General features: G+C 45.4%; 1 protein-coding gene across 3 annotated transcripts in view; it reads left to right on the top strand.

Moving 5' to 3' along the window:
- Nucleotides 1–19,484, top strand: part of LOC121598759 (roundabout homolog 2) — a 42,262-nt gene extending 22,778 nt beyond the window's left edge. For all 3 annotated transcript variants that reach the window (XM_041926033.1, XM_041926031.1, XM_041926032.1), the window contains exons 4-15: nucleotides 4,107–4,400; nucleotides 4,485–4,603; nucleotides 4,738–4,921; nucleotides 5,683–5,952; nucleotides 6,636–6,913; nucleotides 8,098–8,332; nucleotides 15,337–15,419; nucleotides 15,545–15,964; nucleotides 16,081–17,136; nucleotides 18,259–18,421; nucleotides 18,499–19,001; nucleotides 19,080–19,484. In XM_041926033.1, coding sequence (XP_041781967.1) covers nucleotides 4,107–4,400; nucleotides 4,485–4,603; nucleotides 4,738–4,921; nucleotides 5,683–5,952; nucleotides 6,636–6,913; nucleotides 8,098–8,332; nucleotides 15,337–15,419; nucleotides 15,545–15,964; nucleotides 16,081–17,136; nucleotides 18,259–18,421; nucleotides 18,499–18,680 — 3,284 coding nt within the window. In that variant the 3' untranslated portion in view covers nucleotides 18,681–19,001; nucleotides 19,080–19,484. The remainder of the gene's footprint in view (nucleotides 1–4,106; nucleotides 4,401–4,484; nucleotides 4,604–4,737; nucleotides 4,922–5,682; nucleotides 5,953–6,635; nucleotides 6,914–8,097; nucleotides 8,333–15,336; nucleotides 15,420–15,544; nucleotides 15,965–16,080; nucleotides 17,137–18,258; nucleotides 18,422–18,498; nucleotides 19,002–19,079) is intronic.
- Nucleotides 19,485–19,733: the final 249 nt, after the last annotated feature.

Below are 19,733 nucleotides of genomic sequence, written 5' to 3'. Positions count from 1 at the left end.
CGCGCGGGCGCGCTCTTTCTGAGAAGGTCCAGCATTGGCGGACATTTGGGAGCACATTTGGTGTAGCTTCCGTACGGGAAGTCACTTCGATTAGCATAGATAGTGATCGGTAGGGAGGGGATAAAACCCACCCCTGGCCAGCATCAAACCGTTGTGCGTTGTTGTGAACTGTAACAAAGTGTCTCCGCAGATCCCGCTGGCAGCAATCGAGCATGGGACGTCTCGTCTCGAATGGCTGCTGCCATATTTTAACCGTAAACTGTCGTGGGTAGAATATTTAAAAAAAAATTATCTCTTCATTACTGGTGCTTCACGGTGGAGCAAATTCGGAGAAAAGTGCGCAACCCCCGGCATGCCACAAGCCAAGTGGAAGATTGTTATCGGCAGCGCTTCCAAGTAAAACCCAACAGTCGGTGAGTAACAGAGCTACGGAAAGAGATATCTAGGGCACGACAACATATGGGCCCTCACAATTTGTTGTGCAAAATGTCCAATCTTTTCGAGATATCTTAATAAATTTGATGAAGTTTGCTAAAGATGGGAAGCCATTGGAGCACATCATCGGCATGTGTGTCAGGGTATGCAACATCAATGCACTTTTATGGCATATCCTGTATTTGTTCTGCAGCAAAAACGACGTGCCTTGTAACTGAATTTCTCAATAACTTGCAAACTTCCTATACCAACTCACTCAGACAGGCCGTTTGGGTCTAGTCATTCAGCTTCCTGTCTTTTCAAACCTTTTGCTCAAAACCACTGCGACGATGAGTCACCTGGGGTTAGGTCGTAGAGAACCTCCGGTTTTCCAAACTTCCGGACCTTCGACAATAGAAGAACGATCGTACGCGCCACACCCGCCTCTGTGATGTCTTATTGGACTTTGATTTTGACGTCAACACTTCCTAGAACAAAGCAATAGACTTCTAGACAATTTGTCAATAGCAACCGAGAAGCGAGGCGCCGTCGTTCTTAATGCGCTAATTTATTCTTGCGCCTTTCGCACACTTTATGAGCCTTTATCCCTGACAGCTTAGTGTGGTGTACCACACAGCGCCTAAAACTGTCAATCATAAATTAAGTCTTTGCACCCAAGCTGCCGTGGGTGCGTTCGTGAATGCAATTTGTTAAGCTTACGCTTGAACTACCATCATCCCACTAGACGCGTAGGATCAGAAATGAGAGGTCCAGGCGATTCTAAGCACCTTCAGAATAATTACTCCGTTGAAATCTACCAGGATGTACGGAGGGCTCTTGTTTTCAATGTTAATTAGTTACTTTTTATCTAAACCATGATGTACTTGATCCATTCCAGTACATCTGGAGGTGTTTATTTCTCGCCATACAACTGTTGTACCCTTTTGCATTTGCATGCCGCAACTGATCCATTTTTCATCTCATCAGAGTGGTGTCTATCTGGCGGTGGCGGCTGCCATGGATATTGCCACTCGCCGGTTGATAGAAATAGTCTCGTCGGGTGACTGTGTTGCAGTGGTGGTGAGGTAGTTTTTTATTCCTCCTCTTCCCTTTATATTACACGCGGTTTTATTGCTGACCATTATTGCTGCACCGACCTTCGCATACTACCCGTTTTGGGCATAGGCCGAGCGATGGTGGTGATGGCGTTTGCATGTTCGCACGATCGTGTCGCGTGTCGCTGGTGCGCTTGCGCATGGGCTAAAAAATGACACAGACACGCCAGAGTTGACGGGGCGCCGCTGCCAATATTGAAATTGCATACCTGTGGGCGGACAGACCGTTCGTTACACCAGGCTCTCTCTCTCTAGCTGTGTAATGTCTGGGTCCGGGTGGTGTGCCCTGCAGGAGGGCTTTTCGTACAGATGTTCTCCTCTCGCCATAACGATCGCGAGCGTTCGCTCGCTAGTATCAATTGAAATCGAGATTGGTTTTGCGAAGAATGTTGCACTGAGGCTGCACAGTGCCTTCAGCTGTCGAAAATGGGGCATAAAACGATCGCATGGATGGTGCAAAATGTCGTATTACATTGTAGTTAACAAGTTTCTACGCTAAACTAACCGATGAGTCAGTTGAGTGGTGTTAAAACTGTGATTAATTGATGCTGTAACCTTTTAAAGCTGACAACCATTTTGAGGCCGTTTGTTGGTATTGTTGAATTAACAATTTATTACAAATTATATCTGGATATAAAATGAAGTAAAAAAGAAGAAGCTCCCCGCAGGGACACAATGCCGTCGATGAGCGTTAATCGTTTCGAAACTGTTTATCTTTTTGGCTCTCTTCCCAGAAAACGTTCAGACAAAACCTCCAGACAGTTTGTCAATTTTTAGCATCGCTTCGCTCTGCTTGCAACACCCTATTAATCCCTTATATTGACAAAAATCTCTTCCATCCTTTCGGTACGAACCACCAACGAACGAACCCATATGCGCCCACTGCAAAAGAACGCAGCATACCGATGAGGATGTGTGGATGTGGGAAATGGAGGCAAACTTCCTTTCGTTCGACGTTCGCTTCGCCGGTCGGAAGCAAAGCTTATCGTCAGCAAGTGAACGGCAGGGCGTGGGCAACATGAAAAATTACTTTCGTACGATGTTTTGTATCGCGGCCACTGGCGGCGGCAGTTTGTTCACACATCTTACGCCGAGCAGTCTAACGCCCAATATTTCTCTCCTTCGGGTGTGGGTATGTTCTGCTTCTTTTTTTTCCTCGTTTTTGGTCGTTGGTTTTTTCGGTGTCTTCGGTTGTCGATGATCTGCTTCTTCCGTTTTCGGGGAAGCTGGGCTAAGCTGGTCGACCGTGCCACACGCTGCTGGTCTGGTACACGGTGACTAATTTGTTCCTGTTTCGTAATAACTAAAAGAGATCTCTTATGTCAAGTGAGTTTATGGTTTCGAAACGATTTCATTTTTTTGTGGATTTTGTCTTGGTGTGACACTGGGGTGGTAGATGCTGGTAGTGCGATTGGAGTTTGGGTTTTTTTGTGTATATGTCTGAATGGCTTTTTTGCGTTTTCTTGTATTCGTTTGACTCCTGTGTCTCCAGCTACAAATAGATGTGTCATAAAAGAAAGGAAGTTAAGGCTTTGTCTTTATTCGGAACCGTATACAGAGTGGTAGATTTCCAATACTCTCCTAAAGTGTTTGTCTAGTATGAAAAGATATAATCTTTTTGGAATATGTTTATGAACTTGGTTGTTAATTGCCTGTGAAGATACATCAGGCATCATTTGATCGTGTTATATTTTTATGATAAATTTGGACTATATTCTCTGCACTAGATATGGTTTCTAAGCATTCCAATTCTGCCCCGAGAGTCAGAATTGGAGGACTATCCAGTACATTTAAGTTGTCAAAATTCTGTATCTTATTGACAATCGAACCGATCGCCTGCATCGCTCACAAACGAAATCCTAATTAGTAGACATTAGATAAATAAAACATTGGACAATGTAGATTAACAACTCAGAATGGGAAGTGAAGAAGGTCTGAAGACTCCAAGTGAGCTGTAAGTGTTACAGAATCAAAATACCCAGTTCGAAAAATCATTCAGTAGTAGATGTAGGGGATTATTTTGGATACAGGCAGTACTAATGTAAATTTTACAATTTTGATCTTAGCATGTAATGGGTTCGAAAATCACTAAACAAACCAATATTTCCCCAAGAATCATTTCTGAATTACCTAACAGACTACAAAGGAGCAATTATTTACTGTTGTTGAATCTGCACGGAAGTTTATGTCTACTAATATAATTCTTCTAAATCACCTGATTTTCTGAGTTATATGTAACATAATCTCACGTCATTGGTCAAATGATCCAAAATGATCTTAAGGCTATGATCTTGGGCCTCAATTATGGTCTCAAAATAGCCCATTTGTCTTTAAGGGTACGGTAGATATGATGCCAATGCACTAAAACTGTATTTTTGTACTTCTAAAGCGTATTTAAGCCGTCTTTCGATTTGGTTGGAATCTGAATTAACTGTTTCATGAAGTTTAATTTCTTCAATTGACCTAGAAGACATTTAAACAATACATAAAAACTATGTTCTCAATCCAAATACGATTCCGTTTAATTTCTCCCTTTACTTAAATTTTTAAAAAATTTCTTTCTGCTCATTTTTGCAGCACAATATCGCTCGCCACGAATAATCGAAAACCCGAGCGATACGATCGTCCCCAAGAATGATCCGGTCACGCTCAACTGCAAAGCGGAGGGCAAACCCCAGCCCGTCATCCAGTGGTACAAGGACGGGGAGGAGGTAAAGCTGGACGCTAACCATGTCCTGCTGCCGGCCGGTTCGCTATTCTTCCTGCGCACCGTGCACAGCAAAAAGGAGCAGGACGACGGGGTCTACTGGTGCGTGGCCAGCAATCAGGCCGGCAAGGTCTACAGCCGGAACGCAACACTGCAGGTGGCAAGTAAGTGACGCTGAAAGAGACGCTCAAAAAGTCAGAATTTTCATACGAAAAGTTTCAAAAAAATCACACATTTTTCCCTTGCAGCGCTTCGGGACGATTTCCGCGTCGAGCCGAAAAATACGCGCGTTGCGGCGGGCGAGACGGCCCTGCTGGAATGCAGCCCGCCCCGCGGCAATCCCGAGCCAAATGTTAGCTGGAAAAAGGTAAACCTTTTTTTGTGTGTTCTTTTTGGGCATTGGCACACCCTCTAGTGCCACACCATTATCATCAACGTAAAATCGCAATTTATCACGGCGTCGACTCTCTTACGTAAAAATCCGTTTTTTCCCTCGTCCAGAACGACGGCTTTCTCGAGCTGGACGATTATCGGCCATCGAAGGAGCTCGCCCGGATACGGATCGTTGACAGTGGCAACCTTCTGATCAGCGACGTGCGGCCGACGGACGAGGGGCGCTACCAGTGCATCGCCCAGAACATGGTCGGCTCGAGGGAAAGTGGACTCGCAAAATTAACCGTCCAGGGTAAGTGTGGTCGTGCGAAGGGGGTGGCGAAGAACACGTGGCGTGTGTGCGAGGGGGGGGGGGAGGGGGCAAAGGGAATGATTTACGGAGGTAACATTTTTTTCTTAAGTGCGGTCGCTCGCAGCCCATTGAAATGAAGATCAATATGCTTCGGGTTTTTACACCTTCCGTGTGTGTGTGTGTGTGTCTCCACTCCCAACTCTATCCTCAATTTCCTCAAGCGATTTTTCTGACTTTCCACCACAATGATTAATGTCTATGGTAAAAAGGAATCATTATGCTTCTTTTTTCTCCCCGAGGCTAACGGCATCGTTAGCGTGGTGAGAAGTGGGAATAACAACCGTTTCGGCCGCGCTGGAATTGCTTCTAACCATTTGCATAACAAATTAAATTATTCGTTCACATCACACACCGGCACATCAAGACGGAGGGAGAGAGAGAGAGTAGCAGCAGTGAAGCAGCACACTCGAAGGAAACGATTTAGAAAGCTTGTGTTTTATCGCGCACGTGATAAATATCGCGCATCGCGCAGTAAGAAAAATGCAGGAAAAATGATTCACACAGTCACACACAGAACGACGAACGTAGCGGCCGATGTGTTATTGCTGCGCTGATTGGGGGACTTAATTTTTAGCGGGTGCTACTTTGGATCATAATTTATGTCATTTTTAATCAGCCAGTCCGTTGTTTGGCACCCACCACCACCGGCGAGTCGATGCATGATTTACAACTTTTCTCCACTCTTTCTCTCTTTATTACAGTGAAGCCGTACTTTGTGGCCGAACCGGACGATGCGACCGTGCTGGAGGGCCACCGCGTACAGTTCCAGTGTGCGGTCGGGGGCGATCCGGCCCCGCAGATACTGTGGACGAAGCAGCACGGTGACATACCGGTCGGGCGGGCAGAAATATCCGAGGAGGATCGGAGCCTGATCATACGCAATGTCACGGCCGACGATCATGGGCAGTACATCTGCGAGGCCCGGAACTCGGTCGGTGTGATCAGTGCGCGGGGCAGCCTCACCGTCAACAGTAAGTAAAGAGAAGGGGGTGTGCGATAAGTACGGGCTAATTAATGCAATCGATGACATTAAAGCGGGGAGGGAATGACATGAATCGGATAACAACTTTAACCACCGACGATCGATGGAAGATAATCTGGACCGACAGCATTTTACGCAATCTTTGTCGCGCGGGCCGCGGACACATCATTTACGGGCTTAACGCGCCTTAAAGAGCCAACTGTATCTCCCCGCCGGTTTATTGGCTATCCGAATTGGAAATCAGATTTTAACAACCAAGCCCCCCAAAAAAAAAAATGCACGCGAAATGTGGTGGCGTCATTTTATGGTGGGCAGATGCTTTTTTTTTTTTGGAGTATCAATGCTCCCGTTTATTTCGTTCCTCGTACGGCTTTTTACACATTTGGCGACTGGCGACGTTTTATTGCGAACGGGTTCTTCTTGAACGGGTCTCTGGTCTCCGCCACTGTAGGCGTCCGTGTGTGACTTGCGGCCAACAATCATAAAACGATGCGACACACCACCAACCAAACGGTCTCGTTTTTGTAACTTTCCACTTCACACAATGTTTGCGCAATTTTATGATCCATCGAAAAATGTCCTAACCACTTCATTCGGTCTTTGCCAACTCCAGCCAGTGGCATCGAACGTTTGCATCTTCAACTGATTTCATCATTTTATTTGTATTCACAGCTCCACCCGTGTTCACCGTGCGGCCCCAGGACCAGAAAGTCACCGTCAACGGGGTGGTGACGTTTAAATGTTCGGCGGGCGGTAGTCCACTGCCGTCCGTGTTTTGGACGCGGGAAGGTTCGCAGACGCTAATGTTCCCGAACAACAGCTACGGCAATATGCACGTTTCCGGGCAGGGCTCGTTGCAGATCCGGGGTGTGCAGCGGGAGGATGATGGATACTTTGTCTGTTCGGCGCTGAGCGTGGCAGGATCGGTAACGAGCCGGGTGTATCTGCAGGTGAGTTGAGGTAGAATTTAAGGCAGAATAATTTGAGGTTTATTGGAAATTTAGTAAAAATATTGGCGAGGACTTAGAGATAACTAGCAATGTCTAAGATCGCCTTATTACCAGAGATAAAAATGCTGAATATAGGGCGGTCCCGTGGTACAGTCGTCAACTCGAACGACTAAAAAAATATACCCGTCATGGGTTCAAGCCCAGAATGGACCATCACTCCGTTGCAAGGATTGACTATCCGGCTACGTGGTAATGAATTAAGTCTCGAAAGCCTGTATAGGCCGACATGTCCGCGTACGACGTTACGCCAAAAAGAAGAAGATAGGGTTCTCTCAACACTTTACCTCAAAGGTTTTTTGATATTTCATAGCTTAATTAGGTAACTTATACAATTTCTGCAACATGAATGTCTCTCTCAGGTCCAATTTATGTTCTTTAACCTGTTTTTCAAGCCTTATATGTTTTTTTTACAAACCCGTAAACAATACCTAAAATCGATTATTTCCGAAGCAGAAAGTTCCCAAGATGATGGAATTATTGATATGTTATTTGTATCACGTTGGTCATAAAAATTTAATGTCACAAAGATGATTAAAAACCCTGTAAATGTCCTTCTAAACAAATGAAATCAAACTTACTTCAAAGCCAAGCGCCATCTAGACAATGATTACGGGATGAGGTTTAGACCTTAAGGATTTATAAACTCTTCTGGAATGATGACATAAACCCTGTGATGCCATTTATTATTATAACTCAGCGGGATCCATTGACCTATTCATGGGCTATTTTTATTACTTTTCACTGTACGGTTTAATCAGTATCAGCTGTTGGCGGCTTCCGCGCCAGGTCACCTTGAGACATGGCATGGTGTCGCTGTTATTGTTTATCTGTCGCCCTTGCTGATTGTCGTTGTACGCGTGGCATCCCCATTGACAGGGTGTCAACGCATGGATTTATAGGCCGATGAAGTCCGATGCAGCTCGTGTTGTTTATTTGTGAAATTTGATACTCTGTCTGTTATTCCGAGAATCTTTGTCTGCGTCATCTGTATTATGAAATAAAATATTCATTCTACAGGTACATTCAGTTCTTCAAAGCTTGAAATTTAATCAATCGAAATTTCCCCTCACCAGTATGCGCACCAAACGCTCCAATTAAAGCTCTACATTCTCCCAATTTTCCAGGTGACTTCCCCAATTGACAGTATTCCACCGCCTCTGCTGCAACAGGTTCCCTCCAATCAGAGCCTTCCGAGCGGAACGAAGGCAACACTTCCCTGTCGCAGCTCTGCGTACGGAGCACCTTCATCATCAACAGCGTCCTCGTCAGCGCCCCGTTGGCAACGTGATGGTATCAATCTGCTTACTGGGCCCGGCAAACGCTTCAAAATTCTTTCTGGTGGATCGCTACGGATTGATGGTAAGTCGCAGCTGAATTATGATAAACCCAAGCCCAAAACAGGATTACTTGCTCTCGAGTATCCATGGCAAAAGGAGAGTAATATGTTCAGAATTTAAATTGAATCATCAGTTACATTCATCAGCCAGTTTTGTAACTCACGGCACGTTACCTTTCCGCAATGGGAGGTCTAGGGAAGCCCACATCTGCGAAACTCTGCGTCACTTGGAAGAAGGTTTTTCATTTTTACCATGGTGATGAAATGAAATGCGTATTGGTAGGCGGAAATAGGAACCTAATTCCATGGAAATGAAAGGGTAGCAAAGGATTCCTATTTGGTTCCGCTCAATGCACCGTTTAATAGTCCTTTAATACCCAATTGCAAAGCGAATAAAAATGCGAAATTGAGGTTCGATTGAAATGGTTTAATTGATGCACTAACAACCGGTACAATATGAGTTATTCCTCCATTTAATCTTCCCGTTTAATGTGTGTGCGCATCAGTAATGAGATGAGACGGAGGGTACGTACGTACGAACGTACGTAAACGCCTTTCAACCAGAAGTGGCATCAACGCACATGCTCTCGCCCCGTCCAACTAGAGACGATTTGCTTCATTTAATGGTTGCTGACTTCGACATGGTACTGCAATCTCTTGCCGTGCACTTTGTGCATCATTGCAGAGTTCTTGCTAAAAGTGCAATCTGTTGTTGAGGGAGGAGAAAACCCCGTACCATGCGATTACATGCGCTTCATTGATTATTGAAAGCGAGCGCTTTGTATGCCAGCTGTGCCTGGGGTAAGATGCACTTTGTAGGAGGGCTCTGGCTTTGTGAAACCTTAATTATTGACGAGTGCACGTTAGAATAATAGAAATCTTGCAGTCCGTTTTCGGAAAATGAAGGTGAAATGTGCCCATGTGGTATATTAACGCTGCCGACGGGAAATCGTGAGTGAAGTAAGGATATCCGGTTTCATTACTCAACCATGGAAAGATTTACCTTTTTTCTCTCCCTCAAGCGGATAAAGTCCATGTTCAAGCCGTCCAAGCGCAAACACACACAAGCCACACGTGGACGGTTTTCTCTTTTATCATCCAGCCTTCCACCGGGTACACATGATTGATTGAATCTTTTACACAGTTTAGTGCTTAAGCAGAGTTGCAGTTTTTTACGCTTCTCCTTTCGAGGTTGATGTTCTCAACTCAATAAACTCTTCGCCGGATGGACTGCGTCGGGTTGGGCTTTGGAGGCTGCTGCACGAACAGCTCATGCATCATCAATCAACTTCCAGAGCGGAGAGGGGAGCGCATGCAAAAAACCTCTTCAAGGGTCATCTCCAGGAGTTCTTACCATCACATTTGAAAGTCCTGTGTTGAAAGGTAGTTCTCAGCAGGATTGGCGAAACTCTCCGCAGGGAGCTCCAGAGACTTTGATTGCCATCTTACGTAGTGCACAAGAGCTTCGTGAGACTGTGAAATAGTGTTGTGCTTGTAAGTTGTCCTGGAGATGTCTGGAAAAGGTTTTTCAATCATTGAAGTTGCTGGAATACAAGGCATTTCAATTTCTGAGACACATTCCCGCTCTTTATATTTACGCATAGCAGACAATGTCATGATGAAAGAGCACACAACTGTTACTTGTCTGACGTTTCCTAACTTTGTCAAACCGACATGCACAAACTCTGTGCAGCTTTACTCCCCAAAAGAAGTCGTGATGCATCTTGTAAAGCGAATCTCATCACCCCGTAAAGTGACGGTAAAGTGTGTGTCTCTCGGTACTTTGAATCTACGACCTCAAAGGCTCCTCTCCATTACTGCGGGTCAGATTAGCTAGCCTGTTGCTTGCGCCCTCCAGTGTGACGACCAAAGTCAAAGCCTTTTCAATTAAATGTCATTATGTAAATGATCTGTTCGAGGATGGTTCACCGGCAAAGCCACCATAAGGTTAACCGAACAACCAAAGAAAAAGAGCGGGAGAAAGATGTACAGGACACAGGACAAAAATCGTGTTCACCAGCCTGAAAAACCCATACCTCTCTTAGTTGGCTTTCGTCTTATGTTTCGTTCAAGATGCGTTCGCTCGTGTTTGCGATCACCGTTGGAGTGTGAACTCGTGTGCTTATGCACAGCTGGAAAGAAAGGATGATGTGCTCTTTGTGTGCTGGTGGCTGTAGATGGTTTAGGCAGAACAAAAATAAAGCACAAGATCCGATGGCCCGATAAGCTAATGATGCTCGAAAGTTGATTGAGCTTTTGGTGCTGTCAATGATTCAATTAGTGGGCTATTGGGTTCATCTTTTCGAGCTCGCGGCTCTCAGGATGGATGATGTGTGTGTGTGTAAGCTTCCCTCAATATTAACGATTTTAGGCACTTGTATTCAAGTGGAAACGGTTTCAAATTATTGCAACCAAAAACGAGTTGAGGGATGAATATTCAAGCTTAAATCGTTCCATATTCGCATATTGCACTTTGTGAAATTGAACAGAGTTTTTGGACGACTTTTTGCACATGGTATTCGTTACGCCGGAAGAATGAAGAGCAGGCACCATGTGATGTTTACTTTGCTGTTTGTGTTTTCGTTCGCCTCTTCAACCACAACACATTCCCTACTCAAACCAGATAGGCTTCCCACTCCAAACCGTACCTCAATCAACGGAGCCTGGCGGGCAAGTACAGAGTGATCTCTGACGTGTGGGCCCCTCCAATAAAAAATATTCCGGTACTTCACAGCTCATCACTCTCATCACACAATTTCCATGGCAAAAAGCAAGGCAAATGAAAAGAGGTTCATCAAAAAAGTTTTCCAATTTGATCCTCAGAAGCAGCAGGCTCTCTCGGCACATGGATATGCGCCCATGTGAGGGTTGTTTGTAACCACACACCGACCCCGGCCTGTCTCAAGAGGACACGGCGTATGATACGCGCACTGTACGATTGTTTGTTTTGCTGCTGCTTCTGCTTTACCTCGATCTTTTTTGTTGTTTGATGAATTTGCTACTCCATGAGTGGCTGGTGCTTTGCGCCAAATTAATAAAGTTTTATCGACTCTCGGGATGATTTATGAGTGAAGTTAGACTTTAAAGGAGGGCCTGGAAAAAACGGGCCTATACTTTAATTTAAATTGCCTCGAAAAGAAGAGGTAGAGATACAATAACGAGCTTTGTAGAGCTTAAATCTCATCTGCAAAATAACTTTCCTTTTGCTTCAAAAATCACGATGAAATCTTTGAAAAACTTTCTTAAAAAAATATGCTCAAACCTTTTGCGACTTCCGAAACACCCTAAAATACCCTACTTCAGCTTCAGGCTGGGGAAGGCCGTAAATTTTACGTATAAATTTCCGGCCTCCAAACTTTTTCCACATGCACGGCACGTTTCACTTTGGCGGCGAATTTCCCCTGTTCCGCTCCGTTCCAACAGCCAAAAACCAATCGGCCGTGATGCGTTGTTAACAGCTTCTTACCGATGCAGAGTAAGGGTAAAGTGAGCACCAAACCAACAATGAAAAAAAAAATCCCAAAGACTTCCACTATCATTGAAAGTGTTTCCTGCTGAGCTTTCGGCAAGGGGAAGAACACACTTTGCCCTGTGTCTAAAAGCAACCAACAAGAACCGTTCGAACCTTCATTTTCACGACAAGAGAAAGCGGGGGTGCTGAAGGGGACTGAATAACTTTTATTAGAATGAAGGCTGTTCCATCGTCGATGACTTCCGATGGTGGGTTGCTCTTGCGATGAAAATGCAAATGCCCCTGGTGATGGGCGGCGTGCGCGCGCCTCTCGTGTGCGTTTGTGTACACGTGCGTACGTGCACAGGTTTTCTTTTTTTGTCGAAATGGGGAATATCATTTCCGCAACGACGAAGTCGATGGGGAAGCATGGGGGGCTGTATTGTGTTCGCTACAGGTAGGAAATGGAATTCACTTTCTTCGCTGACATTATGGTTGGCTTTTAGGAGGTGACTTTAAAAGATTTTTTCTGGGCAATTTTATCCATTGTGTGATTTTTTCCTTGTTGCATTGATTACGAGTAGTCATAAGGGGTGGTAAAATGATCGTAAATGGATAAGATTTTGATGATTTTTGAAGATTTTTTTAGCCTTTTCCCTATATTTATTTTCACTTTCTCTCCCAATTTTCCCAATTTCTTACTTCACCATTAAATTTCATTTGAATTAAATAATAAAACTTTTGCAAACTGTATCAAAAATTTCATTCGTTACACTCAAGAGTCTTGCGAGATTGTATTGCCTCCATAGCTTTGGATCAAAACATCTTCCCCGTTGCTTTTAACATCAGAAAAAAAATGAACCAAACCGGCAAAGGTCTCTTCAACAAACGCACAAAACCATCTCTCACACCTCGCTTGCGCTACTTTGTTTACGCACGACCATTTAAGGTACACACTGCCAAGGACCCAAATTCTTGTGGCACATTTTTTGTTTCTCTTTACTGCCGATGCTCCCGCTCCCGTTAAACTTTTCAGTAAAGTACCACTTTAGCCACCACCACCGGTCCACTGGCAGTCATATAGGCTTTGCGAACGTCTTAAATAGCGCACTGTAGTGTGCATAAGTACTATGGCAAAGAACCGAACGGTATCGATTTTTGGCCCAACGGTAGCACACCCGAAAAAGAGAGAGAGAGAGAGAGAGAAGAAACCCCCCTCTCCACATAGATGTCAAGTGCTAGACTGGAAGAGTTGGACACACTTCACGTTGCACACTTGAAGGTGGCCGAGAATTAAGCCATCGCCATGGCGAAACTGATGCAGTGTTGCCATTTTAGTACAGCGCTCCTTTTTCAGTTTGCCAATCGAGATCAATTTTTCCTGCTTGAAGGCCCATTGATATTGTTTCTTGCCTCGGCTCGTGGTTTGACGTGGTATTTCTTACAAAAAATGGGGGCTTTTGCGAAAAAGAGGTCAATAATTAGATATGGCGCCGAAATGGAGATCCGCACAGCGCGGTTTCATTAGAGGGTTTGCAGTAAGCAGTTTGTAACACTTTTGTTGGAGGTTTTGGTGGAGCTCTAGTTGCTCGTTGGTCTTCCGTTGGCAAAACCCCGCGCCACCGTCTTGGTTAGGGGAGGTATCCTTTCCCAAAAACTGAAGACGAGCACTGCTCGGTAAACGGTAATGACAAAATAAACTGTAGTCGGTTGGAACGAGGTTTTAGTAGGGGTAATGCTTTTCGGTGCAAAATCCTCTTTTTCGGATGGTTCTGTGTGTTGAAATTGGAGGCTTAATGAGGGTTCTGCTTCTGTAAGGATGCACGGGTATTTAAAGATCTCGATGCGCTAACTCGCCTAATGGAGGGTTTGGGGTTAGAGTGACATTATTACGAGTCATTAAAGTATCTTGTTACACAACTACGTTGTTCGGGTGTAAGTGGTAAAGCGATTCATTTTGGATTTTTTTTTGGTCTTATTAAGAACGAGATTGAAGACGGTGGGGATTTTGGTGTTATTTCAACCATTCTCTAGCCTTCAATTTGTGGTACAGCTTTGAGATACTAGCGTAAACATAGTGTTCAGATGGTTTGTACTCGTTACACGTTTCTCGTGTTCTAAACTTGCGCCACAATGCGTCACAACGTTACCACAACACCGTGTTAGTGCATGAAAGCAAACTTCTGCAGAGCAGCATACATCCTTTCTTTACACCCTTTTAGCAGGACGATGAAATGAAACATCCCGTGCTACACATTGTAGTGGAAGAACATAACGCTTTTCGAACATGCTTTCACTAATGAAAGCGCACCTAGGTGACGGTCGCTTTTCACCTCGTTTCACGTACTCGAAGGCGTTTACTCTATGCTGTATGCTTGCTCATGTACGTTTTCTATACCGCAAAACGGTCCTTGTACTGCCCGATTCTTGCTGAGAGTTTTTTGCTGTTGATGTTTTGTTTATTTTGTGCGCGTTTGCATCACAAAACCTCGCTTTACCTCCTGCCGACGTTCAAGGATATGCTCGAAGGATCGTAAAGATACACTCTTTATACATTGCTAAAAGTGTACAACACCCCAGCAGGGATGGGGGATGAAACACAAAAACTACTTACCATGCTGCTCCATTCGTTCGGCGGTCCCCTGTGGGCAGGACGACGGGCAGGATTTTAGTCCTACCCAGAACAAATAGTGACATTGGAATGGAGAAAATGGGTAGCCTCTTCAAAAGCGGTCGCTGGGTGGCGATGCTTTCGTACCAAGTACAAACTTGTACTGTTCTGTGGGTACCTGTGAGCCGCATGAGTAGAGAACGTCGTAGTGATAGCAACTTTGACGTTTACTTTGTGCGCCCTTCGAAACTTTAAACAACAAGCTGAGTGGGGTTTTGGACGCAACCGTTGCATAAAGATGCTGCTTAAAGTTCTATGGTGTGTCATTAGGTAACGATTTTTTGTTCACCTCATAATATGAAGGAACCACTGGACCTAGAACGTACTGGAAACTGTCCATTAAATAAACTTTTTCATTAGCGGAAAACATTATAAACAGGGCTCTTGTTTTGCGATTTTAAAAGTAAAACTTAATTTAATTTAATGTTTTGGTGAATGATGACATGTGTGACATGCCGTAAAGAAGGGGATAATGTATGAGATTTCGTGATAAAACAAGAACAAGAACAAGAACAAGAACAAGAACAAGAACAAGAACAAGAACAAGAACAAGAACAAGAACAAGAACAAGAACAAGAACAAGAACAAGAACAAGAACAAGAACAAGAACAAGAACAAGAACAAGAACAAGAACAAGAACAAGAACAAGAACAAGAACAAGAACAAGAACAAGAACAAGAACAAGAACAAGAACAAGAACAAGAACAAGAACAAGAACAAGAACAAGAACAAGAACAAGAACAAGAACAAGAACAAGAACAAGAACAAGAACAAGAACAAGAACAAGAACAAGAACAAGAACAAGAACAAGAACAAGAACAAGAACAAGAACAAGAATTCATTAACAATTCTATTTACAAGATGATTATAACAAATACCTCTTTTTTATTTGATCTCCTTTGCAGATCTTCAAACCGAGGACAGTGGATGGTACCGATGCATCGTAAAGCTAGATGACCATGAATATTCCTGGTCTGCTTATTTGAGTGTAAGTTTCAAGCATACATAATTCTTCATATTAAATAGACGACTACGTCATTTCTAACCAAATGTATACACTTCTGTCAACTCACACAAACATTCCGGTTACTATTTTGTGTTCCCTCCCATTAGGTCGATAGCAATCTGCCGCCCCAATCGCAGCAAATCTTCAACGCGGAGCTGCTACCGTCCGCACCGGGCCAACCGAAGGCAGCAAACATTACCAACACGAACGTGACGCTGATCTGGGCCCGGGGCCAGGACAAGCTGCGCACGAATGCCATCGCCAGCTACACGATCGAGTACCACAGCACGGACGATCGCGAGATGGACGCGGGCTGGAAGATTGCGCTGCGCCAAATTGCGGGCAATACCGCGACGGTTACGGGGCTGTCGCCGGAAACGGGCTACATCTTCTCGGTGCGTGCCGAAAACGGTATGGGCTTCTCGGCCCCGTCGCCCGTGTCGACCCTCATCCGCACGCTTTCGTCCGATGATCGGGTAACGATACCGGAGGAGATGGATACGGCCCGGATGGTGCTGAGCGGAAAGGTAAGTGTCACCGAGAGAAAGATGTACGAGGGGAGATTAGTTTTGGTTTGCGTCACATTTCGTTCCGTTTTGTCATTCCCACCCCGCTTTGCGGTTTCGCTTTCCCCCTATGCCAGATTCTCGAACTGATCGATATCATTGCGCTAACGTCCTCGTCGGTGCGGCTCGAGTGGCAGCTGCAGATCGGCGGCTCGGAAGAGTACATCGAAGGGTTCTACGTGCGCTATCGCGATCTCGACAGTGACGTGCAGCGGTACAGCATGCTGCCGATACCGAACAGCGAAACGGAGAGCCACATCATCACGAACCTGAACAAGTACACCCGGTACGAGTTCTTCCTGACGCCGTACTTTAAAAATCTCGAGGGTCAACCGAGCAACGCGCGCATCGTACGCACGCTCGAGGATATGCCGACCGGGCCGCCGACCAACATACAGGCCGGGATGTTGAATCTAACGGCCGGCTGGGTACGGTGGAGCCCACCGTTGCGCGAGCACCAGCACGGTGCGGTGGTCGGCTACAAGATACAGGTAAAGTCGGGCAACAATGCCTCGAAGCTGTTGGCCCAGATGACGCTCAACTCGACCACCACGTCGGTGATGCTGAACAACCTGACGACGGGCGCTAGCTACACGATTCGGGTGGCCATGTTTAATCGGCTCGGGATGGGTCCGTTCTCGAAGCCACTCTACCTGGTGATGGACCCATCGTTCGTGATCGTACCGCAGGGTGTGCACAACAACCACAACCAGCTGTACGGCGATTACGACGACCGGCGACACCCGCAGCATCAGCAGCACGCGCACAACTTCCTGCACGAGACGTGGTTTATGCTGCTGGTCGTGTTTTCACTCGTGGTCGTGCTGGTGGTGACGATTGCGGGAGGTGTGGTCGTGTTCCGGCGGCGCCAGGGCTTGGGCAAACCGGTTGTGACTGTGCCGACGCTCGGGGGGCGGCGCGGAGACATAGCGAACCTGAGTATGTCGCGGAAGGATGGCGGGATTTGGATCGATCGCGGTTGGCGGACGTGCGATACGGATAAGGATTCGGGGCTGAGCTCGATCAAGCTGCTGGAGGGCAGTCAGACACACCACACGTATCCACTGGCGGATGGGGGGACCGATTACGCGGAGGTTGATCCTCGTGGACTGACGTCATTCTACAATCGGAAGGTGAGTTTTTGTTATTATTTTTTTTTTAATTCTCAACTCTTGTTAAACACGTCCCAAAAAGGACGGGTTTTTACAGTGTAAAACATGAATGTAGGGTCACATAGTTTTGTTGTGATTCTGATTAGTGGCGAGAGTTCGGAATCGGACCTACCCGACTTCGATTCCATGTTCGGAATCAATTCAGGTGCCGGTTTCGATGCTGGAATCGATTCCGGAGCCGATTCCGGAGCCAATACTGGAGCCGATTCTGAAGCCGATTCCGGAGCCGATTTCGGAGTTGGCTCCGGAATTGATTCCAGAATCGAAATCAGCTCCGGAATCGGAATGAACCTGGGAATCGCAATTTGCTCTGGTAAATGAATCAGAATTGACTCCAGAATTGGAATTAGTTCCGAAATGAGAATCAGTTCTTGAATTGAAATAAGAAGTTTCAGAAGCGAAATCAGTCCGGGAATCTCCATGAGCATGTATCGTTTATAAGCAAATTCAAATTCATTGCGTCTATCAATACCGTAGCTATATCAGTAGCCTCATTGGATCCAAAAGATGATTGTTATGGAGATGCCGAAAACGACTCCGATTTCGAAGCCGATTCTTATTTCAGAGCCAATTCCAATTCTAGAGCCGATTTCGATTCCGGAACCGATTCCGGAGCGAATTTCGGAGTCGATTCCGGTTCTAAAGCCGATTGCCTGACAACTGATTCAGGACCTACAATCCAAAATTAATTCCATAAAACTTCTGAACTATCCAAAATCGATTCCGACAAAAACTTAATTCTTCCCATCACTAGTTCTGATCACAAATATCTATGATTAAGTGAAGAAGAATCTTACGGATCTATTTATAAGCAAAACAATGTTTAAAATGATTTAATATTTAAATAATGTACAGTTTATCAAATATCTGGATTTATAGCTCAAATAGTTCTTTGTTGTAGAGTATATTGTTGCTATCTCCGTATTAGTAAAGAACATGTGTATAAAATTATTAAAAACAAATCTTTTAAATTATTTTCAATACGTTGGCAATTGTGCTCCTAATCCGAGAAATCAATCACATTTTTTGCGATAAATTACTGAGTCATTAGCGTTGGAATCGCGTTTCTGTTTCGCTTTACAGTCCCCGGAGAGTCCAACGCCGTACGCTACCACGATGATCATCAACGGCATTCCACGGAGTGACAATGGAGATCTGGGCTATCAGGGTCACGATACGTTTTCGTCCACCTCGTCCAGCTTCCGATCGTTCTACGGCTATCCGCGACCCATCAACCCAAACAATGGTAAGTCCCATCGAACTCCACGGTTCTTCTGTTTACTATGTCTAATAATTCGTCGCTCTTGCAACACCTCCCACCAGTTCCTCCTAACTGGGTCGACTATCTGCCCCCGCCGCCGGAGCATCCGCCTCCGATTCCGCAACCGATCGAAACACTCAACCATCATCACCTGAATCACGTCTACCCGTCCGAGCTGGTCGGCACAATAAACAGCTCGCAAACGTCCAGCTACTGTTCGCGCCGCACCAGCGGGTACAAGTGAGACCGTGGCGCTGCGCTTTGGCTGGCAGGCAGTGCAACATACCACCACCAACTACCGAGCCGACCAGCAAACAACCAACTCTAACAAAAACCACTAAAACACACACACACAAATGCCGCCAAACAGTGAAACACGCACACACAATCAATTTTGGGTGACCTCTAGGGTGGTAGTAGTCGCAAATGGCGGGCCCCAATGCCCACGTGTACATTGAATCATTGGACAACGATCACCACATTCGGGACGTTTTGCTCCTTGAGGGCGTTTCTCTGTGTGTGTTTCCGCTGCGTCCCAGCGGCCAACGATAAAAGATCCTTACGGGTGAGTAGAAGTGATGGTTTTAATTTACTTATTTCTTATCACTAACCTCCATTTTTTTGTCCACGTTTGGGCCAACAGGATTATCGTGCAAATGTAGTGCAAACTTCTTCGGGATAGTGACAATTCCACCCGTGCCGTCCGGGTCAGGAAAACTGCACGGTGCCCACTGGAAGTCACCACCTCACACACGTTGCCATCAACAGCTGCTAGAGCTTTGATTGGTGTGCTTGTGTGCGTTTGGGCAGTTGAATGTCATTGGGTTCGGCTGGACCTGCTCAAGATTGGTTGTGGCCATACGGATTAGGGTGTGCCAAGTGTGGTGTAGCGTTTATCACAGCCCGCGGACGCGGTTCGCCTACGTAGAGATGTGCGAACGCGCGAATCGTCGTAGATACAGATGGTAGTGATGAATATGAAGTATATTTTTTCTATGAAAAAAAAACCAAAATGAATACCAAAGTTGCACGTGTGGAGTGTCGGTAGGTTTGAAGCATTATCCGAAACGAAAACGGCCGGTATTAAGCCTAAGGTATGTATTTATTTCCCATTACATTTTAATTACAACATATACAAATTAATCGCCATAATCCACTGCACCAATTGCTATTCTCGATCCAATTAACGAACCGTTTAAAAGTGCACAATTTACTGTGACATTATATTGGGTGTTGCCTGCTGTCCCCTCCCGTCGACACACCCCCCGTCATCTCTGTTGTAGCCGCTCGCCCAATG

This window comes from Anopheles merus, chromosome 3L (assembly GCF_017562075.2).
Source record: "Anopheles merus strain MAF chromosome 3L, AmerM5.1, whole genome shotgun sequence".
Classification (NCBI taxonomy): domain Eukaryota; kingdom Metazoa; phylum Arthropoda; class Insecta; order Diptera; family Culicidae; genus Anopheles; species Anopheles merus.
The sequence above is the reverse complement of the archived record's forward strand: the minus strand, read 5'-3'. Positions and strand labels throughout refer to the sequence as shown.